Source organism: Engraulis encrasicolus, chromosome 8, assembly GCF_034702125.1.
Source record: "Engraulis encrasicolus isolate BLACKSEA-1 chromosome 8, IST_EnEncr_1.0, whole genome shotgun sequence".
In the NCBI taxonomy this organism is placed as follows: Eukaryota; Metazoa; Chordata; class Actinopteri; order Clupeiformes; family Engraulidae; genus Engraulis; species Engraulis encrasicolus.
This window is the reverse complement of record NC_085864.1, coordinates 39,001,415-39,021,326: the sequence shown is the minus strand read 5'-3', so window position 1 is coordinate 39,021,326 and position 19,912 is coordinate 39,001,415. Positions and strand designations below refer to the sequence as shown.

Below are 19,912 nucleotides of genomic sequence, written 5' to 3'. Positions count from 1 at the left end.
AGTACTTGCATTAGCTCCTGACCTGACTAGCAGCAACACTGAAGGTGTTGCGTCACTAGGAGGGCACGGCCAGGCTAGCCGGTAGGGGCCGCGTGCGTGTGTGTGTGAGCGAGAAAATTTTCATAGGGACTCTCAGATTCAAACACCTTGATAATTGGCTTGCCTTTAAAATTACTTGCAGCGTTTTGGGGAAAGGGCTCTTCATGAAGGCATGAAAGCACTTCACAATCTGGTGCGTCACGGGAAAGGACTTGGTAAATGCAGGGATAGAAAGGAATCACCGGAGCATCTTAGTAGTATTAGTAGTCATATTTAGTAGTAGTAGTACTCATACTTAGTAGTATTAGTACTCACAGCAGCAGTAAATAATGTACTTTGTTGTCTTTGGTCTGTCGGTGAACTTGATGACCTGAGTTGCCCTTGTTTCAGACCTAACAGACTGTAACATGCTGCTGTTGCGCCTCAGTGTCCCCTAAAAACATTCAAAGTATTTTGGTCAATTAGGGTAGCAAAGCGGTGGGACATGCCGCATGTTCAGTCCACGAACACAAAGTACAACTGGACCATTTCGAGGTTAGAAGTCTTGAACTTAATTTGAACTATGTCACCTGCAAAGTAATTGAGATGTGTGTGTGTATACATTTTTTTTAATCTCATTCATGGTCGGTATATGGATGCAAGCATGAGTACGCAAGAAAGTACATGACGGTGCCTGAGCTTCGTAAGATAATTCTTGTATACATTTACTTTTGTATGCAGATCTCCTGTGTGATGTGTGCAGTTGTGATGTTGGTTGTTGACTTGGCTTAACCGTCTTAACCGTTTTATCCTTCAGGTACCATGACTGGTGGTGGCAGCCGCGTGATGAAGGGCAAAATGGGCTCCTCCATTGGCGCCGAGATCAGCCAGAAGGAGGTGAGTGAACACACACACACACACGTCTGCACAGACTGTACATGACTGTAAATGAATCTGTTTAAAATGGAAGATATTTGTTGACCAGCCGCTTGTTTTGAATCCCCAAAGTTCACAAAAATCCATTTCGCATCATTTTATTTGGATGTGATTAAAATCTGTTTCTTAATATCTTGGTCAAAGTAATGGCGTAACTGTGAGAAAAATATGGCCTGGGAAGGCAGGACTTCTACAGATCTCTACAGTGTTTGGAAATCCTTTGGGGGCCCTTTCTCCATTATAGAATAGAATGTTGTTATACCATGGGATATCCATACCCTGAATCTAAACCGTGTCTGTATCTGCTGGTGTGTGTGTAGCTGGACCAGATGGAGGGCCGTCTGCGTGAGCAGCTGAGCCAGTCTCAGGGCTGGCACCAGCAGAGGCAGCAGCTGGAGGAGAGCGTGCACCGCCTCAGACAGGAGCTCCGAGACATGAAGAACACGCTGGAGAAATACACCGCCAGCATGCAGGTACGGGATGATGCACACAGTGCACTGCTGATCAGGGGTCCGGGTCACGAAAGCATTGTCGCTGACCAGTTAGCAACTTGGTAGGATTCCAATGGGATATTGCATCCCAACCAAGTTGCTGACTTGGTTAGCAATGACATTGTTGAGATTGTTGAGAAACGCACCCCTGGTGTGGCTGCAACTCGCATGAAGCATCCAGTGCATACTGAAATGACCGTAACACTACACCGCATTTCACATTATTACGCAAATTACATTTTTTGCCGTTTTCCTAAATAATCAATAGAAATGACAGTCGTCATAATTTTCAAGTAATCGGCCATTAGATTACAATTCAAAAGTTTTTGAATGAACCTTCCAATGATAACGGTATATTTTTTAAATAACAAAAAACTTAAAATGCCCAAAATGCTCTGTTCCAAATTATTACGCAAAACAGTTTTGTAGTGTTGTAATACAAATTTCTTTCTTTTTTTCCCATTTACATCAAAACAGTTGGCATTTGGTACCTTCTAAATTACATTTCGATGTTCAAAACTTGGTCATAAGCTGTAACTAGAATGCTGCGTTTAACATTGAAGTCAATAGCAGGGCATTGCATGGGAGTTATGGAAGCCTAGATATCCTTGATGCTTTGCTCTCAGCTGTTTTTGTTTGTTTGGTCTGGTGACCCACACTTCACTCTTCAATATACCCGTAGATTTCCATGCCACGTGTAGGTGCTTTGGAGGTGATGACATTCTAACTCACCAGACATAGCATCCCATTCATTTTCAATGGGGTTTTATGTCTGGTGCGTTAGAATGTCATCACCTCAAAAGCACCTAAACGTGGCATGGAAATCTACGGGTATATTGAAGAGTGAAGTGTGGGTCACCAGACCAAACAAACAAAAACAGCTGAGAGCAAAGCATCAAGGATATCTGGGCTTCCATAACTCCCATGCAATGCCCTACCATTGACTTCAATGTTAATCGCAGCATTCCAGTTACTAAGACAAAGAGCTTATCACCAAGTATTGAACATTGAAATGTAATTTAGAAGGTACCAAATTCCAACTGTTTTGAGGTAAATGGGGAAAAAAGAAAGAAATTTGGATTACAACACTACAAAACTATTTTGCGTAATAATGTGGAACAGAGCATTTAAAGTTTTTTATTATTTTAAAAAATACCGTTATCATTGGAAGGTTCATTCAAAAACTTTTAAATTGTACTCTAATGGCTGATGACTTGAAAATTATGACGACTGTCATTTGTATTGATTATTTGGGGAAACGGCGAAAAATGTCATTTGCATAATAATGTGGAATGCGGTGTAGTACTATTGTCTTGGTACCACCCCTAGTAAAAACACTTCCATGCATTAATACACGTATGTAATGCTACCGTTGAAGAGTTGTGTTGCCACAACACACACCAACGCCACCGCTGGGAAATTGCATCACTGCATACATTTGCACCAGGGCTTGACACTGGCACCTGCCAACCAGCCAAATGCTGGTAAGACTTGGCTGTGGCTAGTAACAATTTCAGTGTCACTAGCCAATTTGGCAGGTAGCTTATTCTATGGTATGACATATCAGAATTCTGAGGTTAGATGTACAGTGTCATCAAATTCGTGGCTAGTAGAATAGTTGAATGGCTAGTGACTTGGGAAAGCCACAGTGGCCGGCAAGCGAAAAAGTTTGTCAAGCCCTGATATGCACTGTGCTAATTGGCCACAATAACCATTTGCAAAACCGATTATGATGCATTTCCCCACACACAACTGAGAGTGATGTGAATGGAAATGCATGCACACTTAAAAAATATATGTATTTTTTTTAAACGCCCAATCTTTTGGTCTGCTGAGCCCTGAGGAAGGTCACTAGACCTGAAAGCTTGACCATTAAAAGAAAAATGGATCAAAGGGTGCAGACATTTTTCATTCACGGTTTATTTTTTGTTTGACACCTTTCAATCGCCAGTGCAGTGCAATTCATTTTAACCAGGGCCGGATCATCCATAAGGGCCAGTGGCACAGTGCTCAGAGCCACCAACCAATTACAGCCAGTTAGGGGGCACCACATGACACAAACTTTACAAATATTGTTCATAAAGTGGGCACCACATTGTCTTAATACAGTCCTGGTTTTAACCCCCCACACAACTGAGCAAATGATGCTTAAAAAGCTGTGTGTGCATAATCCCACCACAGGGTCTAGCGGAGCAGGAGGTGCTGATGAAGTCCCAGATCAAGCAGCTGGAGGCCAGCGTGATCGCGGCCACCCCGGACAAGGCCAAGCAGAAGCAGATGGAGAAGAGCCTGGAGGCCTTCAAGAAGGACTACGACGCCGCCTCCAGCAAGGCCGGCAAGGTGGAGGCTGAGGTCAAGAGGCTGCACAAGCTCATTGTGGACATCAACAGCCACAAGCTCAAGGCCCAGCAGGACAAAGTGGACAAGGTCAACAAGGACCTGGACGACTGCACCACCGCCATCACCAAGGCCCAGGTGGCCATCAAGAGCGCCGGACGGTGGGTGGCCTTGCTTTTGGCGGGGGGTCTTCTCTTCAGTCATGTCTCTTGGGCGAATGGGGAACGCTTTTGAAGTTTAAAAAAAAAAAAAATCTGGGATGTTTGGATTTAACTTCTAATGCAAAATATTTATCTTGAGGCTTTCTCTGTTAAAACACGTTTCACGAAAAACCATCCGCTTTTTAAATCATGAATCGGGTTTAAACCCATTGACCTGATGAAGTCTGGGCGGCGTTACTTTGCTTTATGATTACCACACAGTAGAACGATGGCAATGATTTTCTCACATTATGCGTAGAAAAAGTCAAACTTGTTTTGTTCTAATGTCCCCCCACTAACCTGTAGTAGTCTGAGGCAGTGTTGCCTTCAAATGCCTTGTACGCATGTGACAAAGAAAACCATTTCCTCCACGTAATGGATCGTCATAACTCCTAATGCCTCGATCCTAAAGTGAACTTGCTCCTTATGTCCCCCCACCTTCAGTAACCTGAAGAAGTGTGAGGATGCGGTGGCGAAGGTGGAGCAGGAGATGGTGGAGAATGCCAAGGCCCTGGAGGAGCTGGCGGAGCAGCTCAAGCAGCTGGAGGAGCAGGCCGGGGAGATCCTCAAGACCTGCCAGGAGGCCGAGGTCAGAACACTACGCTACCTACCCCAGAGATTCTTGAAGTATATAGAGATATGCCAACATAATAGGTTGCTATGGGCACCTAATGTGACCAGGTTCCGGTCTGCCTAAAGGGGCGTGTCCTAATGCTCCTAGCATTGAATAGAACAGTCCTCAGGTCTGCCTAAAGGGGGATTTTCTCCCCCCCCAATAATAGAACCAGGAAACAATGGGCCAATGGAACCTCTCTCTCTCTACTCTCTCTGACTACGCCACCTACCCCTCAGGAATTATATTCATAACAGCAACTAGCAACTGCTACCAAAATAGTAATGGCACTGCTCTTTTAACCATGGATAATTAATAACATGGATGGTCCTTACCTGAAGTTGATACCTTCAGAGAAGGGGTCCATTTATTTTTGGGGTCTTTTGACGTTTCTTAGTAGCAGTCGGGTGGTGCGGCCGCAACTAATGTCACTGTTTGAATTAATTATTTATAAAAAAATTAATCCATATGTGTAAATGAAACTCATACCATTCATTAATGTGCCAACATACAATAGTGACATAAGATGTGTTTGTGGCACACTAATTTTTAGATTGTATGTCAATGACCATTTTGCAGCGGCACGTGTGCTCAAGTTTACAACGAATTATAACTGGTTCCTTTCATGATATGTAGGGATTGTGGAGAATTGTCTGAATATCTGAAACAGTTATCTTCCTCTCCTGTAGGAGGCGCTGCCTGAGGTCCAAGAGCAGCACAAGGTCGTATTGGAGGAAATTAAAGAGCTGCAGGAGCAGAAGCACAACCTCAACAAGGAATCGGTCAACGTCAAATTCCGAGTCGACCAGATCAATGAGGCCATCGTCGACCACAACCGCAAAATTAAGCACTACGAAAAAGAGGTACGGAATATTGAAATGTAAAGTGTAGCCTGGAAATTCCCATATGTGCGAACAGTAATGCCAGGTATACCGGTAGTTTCAGGCCAATTTTGTTTGTTTGGAATGGTTGGATTGTAAAATTTCTTAGCCCATTGATGTCAAAAACACCTGCTAAATGAGTCAATTTTGGGAAAAGGTACGGTCAGCCTATAAAAGATCTAAATAGCTCTGCCCCTTAAGCACATAAAAAAATGAAATGAAATAATTTGTCTTTAAAATGTCAGCCTATAGAAACTCAGCTATCTCAGCCTCTGAAGCGCATAAAAAACATGAATTAATTTGTATTTAAAAGCAAACACACTGTTCTTGCATCATCAACCAACATTTAAAAAAATAATAATAAATCTCAAATTTCATGAGCCTATAGCTTCTAATGAGCCTAAAGCATCATGCAGCACCCGGTGTTAGTGGCAATGTTGCAATATGCACCATGCATGCGATGGGTTAAACCAGCTTGCCCACCACTGCAACAGATTTTTTCTCATTAAAAGTTGGGCCTCAACACATCATCCCTTTGCTTGCAGGAGCACAGGGGTGATAGCAGTCCGGCGCCGCGCCGGAAATCCGGCGTAGCGTGGCTGTAGGAAATATATATTTTTTCGATATTAATAAAATAATTAATAAACTATCTTGTGTGCTTTCATGTACGGTGAAAATAAATGAGCGCGCAACAGCCTGTTGTAAGACAAGCGAAAGGAACCCAAATGAGCAGCAGCCCATAACATTGTATCTATCCTGACACCTAGCTGTAAAATGTAACATTTTTTTTTATGTCTCGAGTCACTGGCCACAAGCACCACTGGCAGCAGAAGCAGCGCCTAGATCGACCGGTAGTTCTGGTGAAGGGAACTACAAAGTGTCCGGTGGTGCACAGATAAGAGATAGTTAGCCTATAGAGTAGACTCTACTGATTACCCTTCTTAGACATTTCACTATGGATGGAGGCAAATCCGAAAATGTCATCTAGTTCTACTGAAGAAACGGAAGAAAATACTGTAGGCCAAGTTTAGACCATTTGGATTCCGATAAAAATTGGCAACAATGTTAGCACACATCCACATGGCTGGCTTGCTTTGTGATTTGGGTGTGTTGAACCGTGTGGATGTAGCCTAAGTGGAATACTTGTGAAGTTATGTGATCAAGACAACGTTTGAAGGTAAGGCGATTTGGTTATTAATTTACTCGCTGTGGCATTGTGTGGCGTGGGCCCGATTTTGGCTTGTGCTGGCTAGTATTGCTAGCCTCATGCTTGGAATCACTGAGAGAATATGTTTGAAATATATTCGGCTTTTTTCCTTCATTCATGTGCGCTAAATGACTGCGCAATGTTGACAAACTTTGATGGCGGTAGAACTAGATTCTTTCAAAAAAAAAAAAGTAGTATGCTCAAGACGGTAGGCTATGCCCGTCATGGTACTTTTTTTCTTGATGTGGTGCGTTAAATGTCTGCATTGGAATAGCGGCTACCATTCGCAGCACGTCCAAATGACTGTGGAATGCTTGAAATTGGACCGCTATGTTTCACATTTGAGACATGGCTTAACCTGCAACTGTGTGACTGCTTTGGAATGGATTGAATCGACCAGTCTGTGCATAACGGATGCATCAAGGTTTACAATTTACCACTTTAGAATGATTTGGGCATCCCTGCTTCACCCTTTGAAGTGTGAGCTGGGTTCTTGGATGTTGGTCTGTTGATTGAGACAGAAAATACCGGAACTCGACAAACCATGTTTCAAAAACTGATTTCAGGGAGATGTTCATAATAGTTTTGTTGACTAAACCAACCAACCAGCGCGCTCTCTATAATCAGTCGCGCTGTGTGGAAAAAAACTCGAACAGCCTCCTCGCACAGGTTCACACAGCCTTTCCATTGCGCGCGCTCCATCTCGCCCGTCTGCGTAATCGAATCGAATTATTCCACACACGATGCACAGGTTATCTTGCCTGCACGGTGTCACTGGTATTACAAAAAAGGGGATACTTTAGCCCGACTCATGCAGGGAGCCATCATCAATAACACAACTCCCTTCATGAACTTCAGTTAGCCTACTTCATGTCTGGATTCCATTTCTTGTGTCCACCGTGCACATGCAGTGAATGTTCATCTTATTGTCATGCCCCGGGGCTATTTTCATGTAGCGTAGTTGAATTCGGTCCTGTCTTTGTTCATGTTGTTTTCTGTTGTTATCTTTGCAACTCATACAATGCGTGTGTGCGCGCACGCGAGTGATTTTCATGTAGGCTATTTTAATTGACGACAAGCCAATGCGAAAGTCGCACAGTCACTGCCTTGTCCATAATAGCTGTCATCTGTGGAGTCGGGAATTAGCAATAGGAACGTGGGCCTACATGTAGCCAATTATGCACGTGTGCCCTAAATATTTTAATGTAGGCCTAATTAAAGGGCGTTTCCCTACAACGGGAAGGCAGGGGTTGATGGGTAGACCATGGGGCGATGAGTATCTAAACATGTCAGCAAGTAGACAAGTTAGGCCTATATGAACAATGTCCCAATGAACATGAAACGAATCAGCACACAGCAAAGGTATATTATGTCATTTAAAAGTATTGCTTAATTAATTGGTTATCACCTCTTTTATTTTAGACAGAGTAGTTACTGTGCTTTGGCGTAGTATTGCCCCCTACTGAACTGTCTTGGTATGGCTGCTACATATGCAGCTTTGGGTTAATTAAATGTGGTAAAATATGCACCATGTTGTCAGAAATGCATTCTGGTGTTTCAATGTTGCATTGTGGTTCAACACCCACCTCAATAACTATACTGCAACATCACAAGCCTAGAATGCACTTCTAACTGCATACATCGGTATTCGTTTTTACAGCTAGAATCGAACATGGCCAGTTTCTATCAGTCAATCTTAAGTGCTATAGCCTACTAAGATGGGAATGATCTGTCTTTTCGTGAATAACACGAGGCACAAGACAAAAATGAAAAACTCAAAAACGAGACTATTACATTTTTGAATAATGGGTCAAAATTAGGCCTAGCTACATTATGTCACATATGCAGTAGGGCCTATGTTGTCGTCGTCGTGTCCCCACCCTCCGAAAAAAGTTCAGGCTCAGGATTTTTTTTCACTATCACCCCTGAGGAGCATCACAATGGGGCAAATGTAAGATTAGGACCAAGCTGAATCTTTATTATGTGCAAAAAAAATGGCTCAGTATTCGATGCTGTATTCCTTTTGGTGTGTGAAAGAACACCCCACATTCAATCAGGCGTCCATTTGATTTGCCTGTGCCATTCATCGCGCACATAAATCGTCTTGCTTCGCTTCTGTCTTTATGTCAACTCATTTTCCTGTGTGTGTGTGCCCTCCTCCTCCAGGGTGCTCAGCTGTCCCTGCATGCTATTGATGACAAGCCTGCTGAGGCTCTTCCCACCCTGAGTGCCGAGGAGCTGGGAGCCATCCACAGCTCTGAGACCCTCACCAACGAGATCGCCCTGCTGGAGGACAACTGCGCCAAGAAGAAGCCCAACCTGGGAGCCATCGCTGAATTCAAGAAAAAGGTGCGCATGAGCAATGATGTGTTTTAAAAAAATAAATTAGTTTATTTTTATTTATTTATTTTTGAATGCAATACAATTTATTATGCATAAATGAGAATGAATGACTCACTGACGAAGGAGTGACTGCCAAAGCGTTTCTTGAGTGTTGTAATAAGATTTAATATGACTTGACCAAGATTAAAGGCGTTTTTTTTTTTGTTTTTTTTTGCCTTGGATTTTCCAGTTTGTGCATCTGGAAATATTCCGTCTAAAGAGGATCTCAAACAAACTTGTTCTGAGTCCTCAACAAAAACTTTTTGTGATAATTTATCAATTTGATTTTGTTCACTTTACTGCCAATTAAGTCATTGTGGCTATTTCATGGGCAACGAGGGTAAAATTGCACCTTTACATTTCCAAAAATAAGTGCACTTTGCACTGCTGTTGCCATGTGTGACACGGCCTCTTCCCGTCTGCTTCCTGCAGGAGGACCTGTACCTACAGAGGGTGGCCGAGCTCGACGACATCACCACGCAGAGGGACAACTTCAAGCGCGGCTACGAGGACCTTCGAAAGCAGCGCCTACACGAGTTCATGGCCGGCTTCAACATCATCACCAACAAGCTGAAGGAGAACTACCAGATGCTGACACAAGGGGGCGACGCAGAGCTGGAGCTTGTCGACAGCCTGGACCCCTTCTCTGAAGGCATCAACTTCAGGTAAGGACCATCCACGTTATTATCCATGGTTAAAACAGCAGTGCCATTACTATTTTGGTAGCATTCAAGTCATTCAGAAGGGCCATAGGAAGCCTAATGGGAACTATATCCTGTAGTAGCATGATAAACGTGGAAATGAGCTGGGCTAGGGTAGGGTGAAAAGGTGGATGCAGTTGTAATGTTTACATTGATAGAGCGTGTGTATCATCTGTATATTGTGCGGCTATTGCCTTTCAGGTAAGCACATATGGGCAGGCTTAAGGTTGCAAACTTCATGAAAGCCCACTTTCAATGTTGTAGAAAGTCACCATGCATTAAAAAAATGTTAATGCATAATTTATTTCGTAAAAGTGGAAATTTGTTTTAGCTCAGTTCAATTAGAAGGTCCTAATGGACTTTCCTAAGAAAAGAAAAGAGGGGAAAAAAGATTCTTCAATCAGGTTTGTGAGGCACAGCTAATATCAGTGGTTTCTGCTGTCATCAACAGTGTGCGACCGCCTAAGAAGAGCTGGAAGAAGATCTACAACCTGTCCGGAGGGGAGAAGACCCTGAGCTCTCTGGCGCTGGTGTTCGCCCTGCACCACTTCAAGCCCACGCCACTCTACTTCATGGACGAGATTGATGCCGCCCTCGACTTCAAGAACGTCTCCATCGTAGCCTGCTACATCTACGTGAGTTGGGCTTTCTTAAACATGATTATGAATCCCGACTACAATTTGCTGTTAAATATGATGTTATCAAGGCATCAGTTAGGGCAGTGTTTTCCAGACTGGAGGTCGGGTTCGAGGGTCACGAAAGTAATGCATGGAGGTTGCAGCTGCAGGCAAAGAATTTAGCACACACACAAAAAAACCTGGAAAACCACACGTGAACAGTTAATTAAAATAAACTATTGGTTACGTAATTACACTTGTATGGTTATTAAATCTATTTACGTTTCCTGTGATTTTTGTAATTAAAATTTACCAATATTAATGGACCAAGTTTGCCATTTGGAATATGGAGGTGGGTCACTGAATCCAACAATATTTTAAAGGGTTGGGGTCCTGGTAGAAAAAGTGGGGACCACTGAGTTTTGGGAATGTGTCCGTTACATAGGTACTACTACACATGTACATTGATGCACTAATATAATTGGGTTAACTGTGATCAGATGGCCATCACTAGGGTTGTGAGCGTGTGCTCTTTCACACCAACGAGGCCGGCTTTAGCGTGTGCTCTTTCACACCAACGAGGCCGGCTTTAGCAGTCGGTGCCAGTTTTGTACCCCTGAAGGCTTAGGTCTGAACTGTCTTGTGACAACTGGGATACTTCTGAGTGTATTGAAATGGAAGACCCAGTTTGGTCCCACACTGTCTCAAGAATAGGATGATTGCATTATGAATATGCCATGAAGTCTCCGCGGGTAACTATTAGCATTGTTGGAATGGGACTAGTAGTTTCTCTAGTGACAAAGATATCCATCTTTGTATGGTACATGTTTATTGTTTCCTACCAGATATACAAAGCAGTAATCCAATTCCTACATTTCACCCACAGAATTATTCCCTCCCTGCCCTGAACGTGATGTTAACACTAAATGCCATGCGTTATCCCTGACCTTTGGCCCTCACAGTCAACTTCAATTATGACTGCAGAGCAGGGCTTGACACTGGCACTAGCCAACCGGCCAAATGCTGGTAAAACTTGGCTGTGGCTGGCTGCAATGTCAGTGTCACTAGCCAATTTGGCAGGTAGCTTATTCTATGGTATGACCTATCAGAATAGCCTATATTCTGCACTTTGCCCCTTGTGTATCAATTGTTTGTAAGTTTGAGAAGAAGCTCAGTTACTCCATGTAGAAAGCGTGCACTCATCATCTTGTTTTAGCACCTCATCTTCTGAAGTTAGATGTACAGTGTCATAATAAACAAACAAACAAACAAAAAATCTAATTTGTGGCTAGTAGCATAGCTGGATGGCTAGTGACTCTGGAAAACCACTAGCCACAGTGGCCGACAAGCAAAAAAGTTAATGTCAAGCTCTGCTGCAGAGACTTGCAGAAACACTTGATGCGGCCCAATGCTCACACAATTTTCTCTTTTCCTTCCCTTTCCTTTTCACAGGAGCAAACCAAGAACGCCCAATTCATTATCATCTCGCTGAGGAACAACATGTTTGAAATTGCCGACCGCCTGATTGGCATCTACAAGACGCACAACACCACCAAGAGTTGCCCCATCAACCCCAAGACCATCAGTCTCAAGGAGATGGTGTCCTCCGCCTAAACCTGATGCCACTCTATAATCTTGTCCCTAGCTCTTGTCTTGTCCTTTTTTATGTCCGTCTGTCTCCTCCAGTTGTAATTATTCTCCTATTTCTATGTGGACTGTGGTTTTTAACTCATTTTATGATTATGCACAACATCTATTTTACACATGACGCTGCTCTGTTTTTTAACTCAAATAAAAGTTTATTACATTCTACAATGTTCGTTTGTGTTTACTCAAAATATTGTTATTCGTTTGTTTGTGCATTCACAGCATGATGTTAAGGCAGTAAGCAAGCGTTTGCTAAGTATCACAGTGACTTGAACTATTTCATATTACATCATCTTATGTAGTGTTACAAACATTCCTTAAAGTTAAGGTCCCACTATGTGATTTCTGTTTCCATAAACTATTTTAAAGGCATTGTGAAAGGGTAAAAGTAGCTGTGCTCTTGAATTTTTACAGTTAAAAAACCCAAACCTGCCTGACCAATGCCATGCATTCATATTTGTATTTTGATGCACTACAAATACAAAATAATCTGCAAACATACAGTTATTGCAACTTCCATAAAAAGTGTCCGTTATAAATTAAGTATTCTTGAGGTGTGGCCCACTTCAGGGTTTTGCTTGCAGGCTCCTTTTATGAGCGGAACGTTTCTTCACACGTAGTCCCATAAGCAGATTGTGGGTTGGCAAGTTCAAGACAGTCTTGTCACTCACTTAATATGGACCATTTGAACCCTTTTTTAAAAATGTATTTCCAAAAAGAAACAATAGATCAGTTCTTCCCACACCAACCAAAAGAAAACCCAGATCCCAAAGTAACCAAACCCATTGTGTCCTCCTGGGAACTGATTGCTACTGAAAAATTGAAGGTAGAAAGTCAAAGGTATGGTGTATTCTGTCAGCAATGGAGGACATGCGTGAAGAGACATGAGTGAGCAGATCTAACAGTCCCTGTATGTCAAAGGGCCACGTGAACTGATCGGGCAGGTGATGATGAATAAACTCTCCGACAGAGCTGAGTTTGGAGAGACCCAGGGACACCCCACCAAAGGGATCCAAAAACAGCCCAGCTGCAGCAACCAGAATGAGCAACACGGTGATGGGGAGTGCGTGCCGTTGTGGATCCAACCACGACTTGGGCACACTGACGGGCAGAGCCTGCTGTGGAACGAGGCAGCCGCCCTTGGCGTGGCAGGTGATTTTAGGCACGGGTCCCTGCTCCAGCCCCCCGATGGTCACGTCGGCCCACTGCTCCCTGAGGAACTCCCCCGCGCGGGGAGCGATGCACAGGGGCACCACCTTGGGCATGGGCGTCTGTGTGAGCGACTTGACCCGCGCCCGGAACAGGTGCATCTTCTCCAGGAAGGCCAGGGGCTGCTCCTCGTCCTGCACGGCCGAGCTGAAGGAGATGAGGTTGAGCTGCTCCTCCTTCATGTCCTTCAGCTTGTCGATGAGCGGCTCGTAGCTGCGCGCCACCTCCACACTGCACGCGTCCAGCGCCGCCATGTACTCCTCCCGCTTGCGGCACAGCTGCTGCTCCAGAGCCTGCAACGGAGTCAGTGTAAGTGGTGGCACAGGTATGAACATTTGGTGACACTTTATTTTAAAGGTGCACTGTGTAAGGCCAAAGTAGGTAGCAAGTATGCAGCTCACTGGCAAAACAATGACAATGGAGAAGGTCCCCCTTTTCATGTATGAAAAGTGCAATTTTCTCAGTCATAATGAATACTTAAAATGTGATGGTGGTGGTAAGTATTGATGGAAAAGGTTATATTTGTGAATGTGCAGCATGAATTCTGGAAGTAAACAACTAGAAATATTACACAGTCCACCTTTTAAGGGTTTACATGTTGCACAGATGGAGAAGGTATCCTGCACACCTTGAAATGTTTTTATTTGCAGATGCAGATACTGTATTGCAAGAGGAATCCATTTTAGACGTTCTGTAGTCTTAAAAGGTTTACACATGTTGACCACTGATTTACCTGGTTAAGTTAATTCACTGTTCCACAGGAGGGACGGTGTGCATTAAAGGGACACTGTGTGAGATTTTTTGTTGTTTATTTCCAGAATTCATGCTGCCCATTCACTAATGTTACCTTTTTCATGAATACTTACCACCACCATCAAATTCTAAGTATTCATTATGACTGGAAAAAAAATGCACTTTTCATACATGAAAAGGGGGATCTTCTCCATGGTCCACCATTTTGAATATCCAAAAATAGCCATTTTTAGCTGCAAAAATGAGTGTACTTGGACCATACTAGAAAATCTGTGTTTATTACTTTGTAAACTTTCATGTAAAGATCAAATTTGGCAATAGGCAGCCTATTTTCAATGAGCAGCATAGTTGCAGTACCTTTTTTGACCATTTCCTGCACAGTGTACCTTTAAAGAGCAGCAGGTTACTGCCAGAGCCAGTGGCTGAACAATTGCACACAGGGCCCCAGGGCAAAACACTGATCGGTGTAACGGAGGCCAAGTAGCAGAGTGTGGTGTGGAACGTTAGTAAACCTCCCCCCGAAGGGTCCTTTAGCAGCTCACCGGTATCATGCTGTACCTCCAATGCCCAAACTGCTGTGTTGAGTGGGAGGTGGTGGGTTCGAGCCTAGGGTTGCCAACCGTTCCTTGAAATACGGAATCGTCCTGTATTTAGAGATAAAAGTACGGGTTCCGTATTGAACTGAAACGGGACACGGGACATTAAAATGCAGGAAATTACATCTAAGAAATGCAAAATGTTGCGCCCCAGATAATGAGGTGTCCCGGATTTTTTTCATTGACAGTTGTCAACCCTATTCGAGCCTGAGCGATGGACTGCGCAGGAACACCTCAGTTACACTGGTGTCATTGACCCGGGATCAGTGTGAGGTTTAGGGGGGGTGAGTAACGGAGGCCAACTAGCAGAGTGTGGCGTACGGTACACCAAGTGGAGGACTGCGAAGGAACACCGAAGTTACATATGGTTCCTCCAATAAGACCTGCCATTGTCACAATAGGGCCCCCAGCACCAATACAGGAGGACCCTGGGCCCAGGGGCAAATGCCCTGCTTGCCTAGCCAGGCTGTGCACTCCAACTGACGCAACACCTTCAGCGTTGCTACTAGTCAAGTCAAGAGCAATAAAAGTACTTTCTGAGCTCCCGAAAAATCGGGAACTCCTCCCAGTTCAACCATGCCGTTTGGGAAATGTTCATTGTTATTCTCTTGGTCAGACCAAGTCTCAAAGAGATTTGAAAGTCGATGATAGTCAGGCCACTGCTTGCTCCTCCCTACAGCTTGGCCCCTGGTGAGAGCCCTACCTGGAAGAAGTGGTCGACGGCCTCGCGGTCCTGCCGCACCAGGCCCTCGCAGCTGGCCTTCTCCTGCTCCAGCTGCTCCACCAGGCCGCACACCTCCGCCCACCGGCTGTCCGTCAGCTGCTGCACCAGACGCGCCGGCGCATCCTGCTCCTGAAACAGTAGTATGCAGTATTTGAACTGAATGTATTCATTGGAACCACATGCATTATCAAGGAGCACTGTTGTGTAAACGTACACCATCCCGGCGAATCCTATTCCTGAAGGATGGATTATGAATATAGTGTTTGTCCACCATGCATATTAATAATGAATTGCATAATGATGGTTTTTGTGCCCTGGGAAACATGACTGGAGAGAGTGATGTGGTCAGGTTGGGAGATCACCCAACCTGGACACAAATCCAAGTCCTCATGGGCATGCAAGCCCATATGAGGGGGGCTTAGTGTGCTGCACCACATTGCTTCATGAGAAAACCTTCCAAATAAAGGAGGCAAGACAGCACTCCTAGTTGCTTGTACTTAATATCCATGTAGAAAGGTATGCACTCAGGTAAACCATGAGCCACAGTAGCCAGTTAGTCAAAAGGTTAGTGTCAGGCCAACAAGCCCTGGTAGTACTACATACACTAAAAAGACATTGTATAAAATGTTGTGTACACATACACGATAATGGCAACAGAAATAAAAGCTACCTTGAGGTATGCGGTCTGCAGGTCGTCAATGGCGTGGCCCTGGTGCTGGCCCACGGTGAGGCAGAAGCCGCAGATGAGCGTGCGGTCCTGCACGCAGTAGACGTTGAGCGGCTGGCGCGGGTGCTCGGGGCAGGTGGGCGGCCGGTCGCGCTGCCCGTCCCGCTGGAACTTCTCGATGATGGCGCGCAGCGAGACGTTGACGGGCAGCGCGTCCACGCCCTGCGGCGGCAGCTCCACCACGCTGCGGCAGTTGGGGCACTTGAGGGGCAGGCGCAGCGGGCGCCAGATGGAGAAGTTGACCGAGACCTGGAGCACGCTGTCCAGGCAGCTCTTGCAGAAGGTGTGCGAGCAAGGGAGCACGCGCGGGTCCGAGAACAGGGCGTAGCACACCGAGCACGTCAGGTCCTCCTCCAGGTTATCCATGGCCTTGCCTTAGCTCGCTCTCGCCCTCGCTGACCAAACGCACAGCCACTTGGAGATGAGGTGTGGGGAGGGACTGGCAGTGGGTTCCTGAAACAGAGCAAGGCAATGCATCACCACCAGGGATGGACTAAGGCAGGGGTGTCAAACTCAAATTGACTGAGGGCCAATATCAAAATCTGTAACGAAGTCGAGGGCCGAACTCAACAATTATTTTAAAAAATGGACTAAAATTGTGCATGCATGCACTTCATACTCATAGTTAAATTTCACATACCCTCTTTCCCATCATATTTGTCTGTTCAAATGGGTTCTGCACACCCTGTGATACAGCAAATGTCATGTTCAATTTGTGTCACGCTCTACATTAATGGTGTATGTGGGCCAACTGTAATACACATTTGAGATGATCTGACGGGCCGAATAAAATGACTCCGCGGGCCAAATTTGGCTCCCGGACCGGAGCTTGACATCCCTGGACTAAGGAATACAGTGCTCCTGGCCAAACATTGTTTTGGAACCCCCAACAAGAGAGAGAGGGAGGGAGGATCTGCTCATTTCTTCTGGAGCCCAGTGCATTTATACTCTGAATGTAGGTACACTGCCACCTGGTATGTGAGCAGTGGTGTAGTCTACTTTTTTATGGTGGGTATACTGTATATTTGAGCGTTTTTTGAAGTGGGTATGCTGTATATATTTGTGCTATTCAAAACAATGGATCAATCCATTTAAGTGGGTATACTGAAATCCCTGAAATTTAGAAGTGGGTATACTCCGTATACCCGCGTTCTACGTAGACTACACCACTGTATGTGAGACACCTCTAGGACAGGTGTGAATGGGGGAATTCAGTGTGTCCTGTTCTTTGAGACCCATGTGGCCCCGTGTATCCATCCCTGACTAACTTGCAAACAGGGGTGGCACTAAGTGGGGTTGAGGCTATATCAGCACACTACCTGGGGCCCAGAACTTCACAAGGAGCCCCAATACACTATAGTTATACCAAGTCATGGTGCATTATTAAAGGCCCTGTGTTATTAGCAGTGTAGTAGTACTATGGTAGTTAACGTTTCAATGACTATTACAGCGTGCCACAGGAGGTATGGCGTGCATTATGGGGTTTAGTAGGCACAGTATGGAGTACAGTCACTCCTCAATTTTGCACTCTAGAGAAGTATTTCAAAACTCTTTTGTTGTCTTGCACACCCCATGAGCCTTTTTGGAATGCCATGATGAGTAGGTCTACCTAACCCATACTCTGCAGGGGTTGGACAGTGAAACTGAAACACCTGTCATATTAGTGTGGGAAGTTTCATGGCGTAGCCACATAATGCACGCCATACCTCCTGTTAACTACCATAGTACTACACTACTAGGACATAACACAGGGCCTTTAGTAATGCACAATGACTTGGTCATTGTCATTCTGGTAACAGCTCATTTATAACGGTGTCTCTTAACAAGTTAGATGAACAAGCCTGGTGACCAATCTTCAGTAATTGGACACTGCAGAGTGTGAAGGTTCAATTAGGAGGGTGATAGCTACCCATAGTGGTACGCCAACCGCAAGTTGGGAACCACTGTTCTGGAGTAATGGGATTTTTTTTCTGGGATACCTGTTTAAAGTAAGCTACTGCATTTGAATAGTATTTTTGTTGGTGGGTACCGGCACGTTTTTGGCACCATGTTCAGGGGATTTTTATTTCCTTGTTCACAATATCAGAAAGAAAAGAGAATAATACATTAGAGTTAGACCCTGTTTACCTCATTTCTTGATCCTGTTTGGGTCACTTGGACAAAGCTTTATGCAGGTTAAGAAGTTTACATGGCCTTGCACTTTTCAGGCAAACACACTACTTATAGGAAAAACTTAATCTGTTCAAACGTGCATGTTCCAAAAGCAAGCACTGAAATGACAAAGGGTTTCATTAATTCTGGTGTAGACTAATCCTTGCACAATGGAATAAAGAAGGTGAAATTCGGGTATCAGGCAGTTTTTCAACAGCAGAGCAAGTGAAATGTGGGTAAAGCTGAGGCTAGGAGACAGCTTTGTACTGTCTTATTATTCTCACCTAGGTGACAGTAGCTATTTCAGGACTACACCAGCAGTTTCACCCATGACCACCCATGAACAGTTTTCAGACAGCAATTTACCTTCGTTAGACATTCAGTTAATCATCACCACCAGAAAGTAGGCTACAGGACAAAAATAATTGTATCCAACTGGGGAAAGAGCTTGATTTGTTGGGCCATAATTATAGCACATGAAAAGTTCTCTGTCTTCAGTTTGTTTTTCTAGTCTTCTCCCCCGCACTGTAACAAAACGTGAGGAAGAAACGGAATACTGTCCTGACTTATTGTGGAGTTCACTATAGCGAGAGCTATCAGATTTCAGTGCATAATGTCTTTGTCCGTTACAGCAGTTGGGTTGCGAGAACAGGGAGGTAAGTTCGTCAGTTGGTAGAGGCGTAATCTACACTTGACATCTTGTTTTATTCGGGGATCTAACGGACCAAGGGCCTACCAGTTGGGATAGTGGCATGCACCCTCACCATACTAGAGGTAGGCTACCCCCATTCTTTTTTTAACAATGTCAGTAGCCTAGCGTAAGGAAACACATTTGAAACACAAAATAGTTGTTCCATGCATAAGCTCAACACTCAATAGGGCCTGCTACTAACCAGTTCACAAATATTGGGCCTATCTGAACTGCACAATACAAGCGCTATAATCTCATAAAGCTTTTGGAACACTATCTGCGCAGCTTTGTGATTGTTAATTATGTCTGCTTACCAGAGTAACATGTATCGATTCTGTAGCCGTCGCCAACCGAAAGCTCCACCATGCCACAATGTATCAAATACGTGCACCGAACTGACACAGTTTCGCTACAGTTTGCTACAAAATAGACATAGGACCAGCGGTGGAATAGGTTATGTCCGCTCACCTCGTCGTTCATCTAGGCGTGGATGTCATCCTCTTCCGCTGATCCTAGTTCACTCACTGGCCAGTTGTTGCAAACAAGTCTTGCCTGATGGTGTCGTCAAATATTTTGCGCATGCGAAGTGCATGTGCGCATCTCGCCCAATCCGAACACCTCTCGTGATTCAAATCGTGGCTGATTCAAAATGTGCTTGTGCCTACTCAGGAGTAGCCTCTACCCTAAACTTGGCAGAACTCCAGCTTCTCAAAACGGAGGAAAAACCCTCTCTGTTACCCAATTCCCCCACGGAATGCAATCGACCTCTTTTTTTTGGATATCAAACGTATTAATGGTGAAACAACTGTTTGGAGTGAAGAAATAAAACACTCGAAGGACCCAGTCGTTTCTAAGTCTTTCACACAGACAAAAAAAAGAAGAATAGCCCTATGCTCCAAAATGGATTAGGGCACTGTGGGCACAAAAGCCAAAACTCTACACTGCTCACATATGTTGTTTGAATTTAAAATTTGAGGAGAGAGAGAGAGCGTGAGTGAGTGTGTGTGTGTGTGTGTGTGTGTGTGTGTGTG

General features: G+C 44.5%; 2 protein-coding genes across 3 annotated transcripts in view; one reads left to right on the top strand and one right to left on the bottom strand.

Moving 5' to 3' along the window:
• The window catches only part of smc4 (structural maintenance of chromosomes 4), a 36,356-nt gene extending 24,158 nt beyond the window's left edge, over window positions 1-12,198 (top strand). The window contains exons 15-23 of the mRNA XM_063205655.1: window positions 836-915; window positions 1,275-1,427; window positions 3,627-3,943; window positions 4,427-4,571; window positions 5,285-5,458; window positions 8,850-9,032; window positions 9,498-9,730; window positions 10,218-10,401; window positions 11,836-12,198. Of these exons, the coding sequence (XP_063061725.1) occupies window positions 836-915; window positions 1,275-1,427; window positions 3,627-3,943; window positions 4,427-4,571; window positions 5,285-5,458; window positions 8,850-9,032; window positions 9,498-9,730; window positions 10,218-10,401; window positions 11,836-11,997 (1,631 nt within the window). The 3' untranslated portion in view covers window positions 11,998-12,198. The remainder of the gene's footprint in view (window positions 1-835; window positions 916-1,274; window positions 1,428-3,626; window positions 3,944-4,426; window positions 4,572-5,284; window positions 5,459-8,849; window positions 9,033-9,497; window positions 9,731-10,217; window positions 10,402-11,835) is intronic.
• On the bottom strand, window positions 12,162-19,428 carry trim59 (tripartite motif containing 59). Of its 2 annotated transcripts, none has more exons than XM_063205656.1 (4): window positions 19,196-19,428; window positions 15,983-16,492; window positions 15,292-15,441; window positions 12,162-13,532 (listed from the first exon to the last, which is right to left on the bottom strand). In XM_063205656.1, exons 2-4 carry the CDS (start codon window positions 16,403-16,405, stop codon window positions 12,840-12,842), a joined length of 1,266 nt encoding a protein of 421 aa, XP_063061726.1. In that variant the 5' UTR covers window positions 16,406-16,492; window positions 19,196-19,428; the 3' UTR covers window positions 12,162-12,839. The 2 variants fall into 2 exon arrangements, with proteins under 2 accessions (XP_063061726.1, XP_063061727.1); XM_063205657.1 differs by having other exon boundaries at window positions 19,350-19,402.
• Window positions 19,429-19,912: the final 484 nt, after the last annotated feature.

Bases quoted from the DNA above. Each gene is read 5' to 3' on its own strand.
- trim59 (XM_063205656.1), bottom strand. From the start codon at position 16,405: ATGGATAACCTGGAGGAGGACCTGACGTGCTCGGTGTGCTACGCCCTG. The intron at 15,442-15,982 runs GTAGCTTTTATT...CTACTGTTTCAG, and splicing joins TGCAGACCGCATACCTCAAG to GAGCAGGATGCGCCGGCGCG. The intron at 13,533-15,291 runs GTAGGGCTCTCA...ACTCCGTTGCAG, and splicing joins CCGTCGACCACTTCTTCCAG to GCTCTGGAGCAGCAGCTGTG.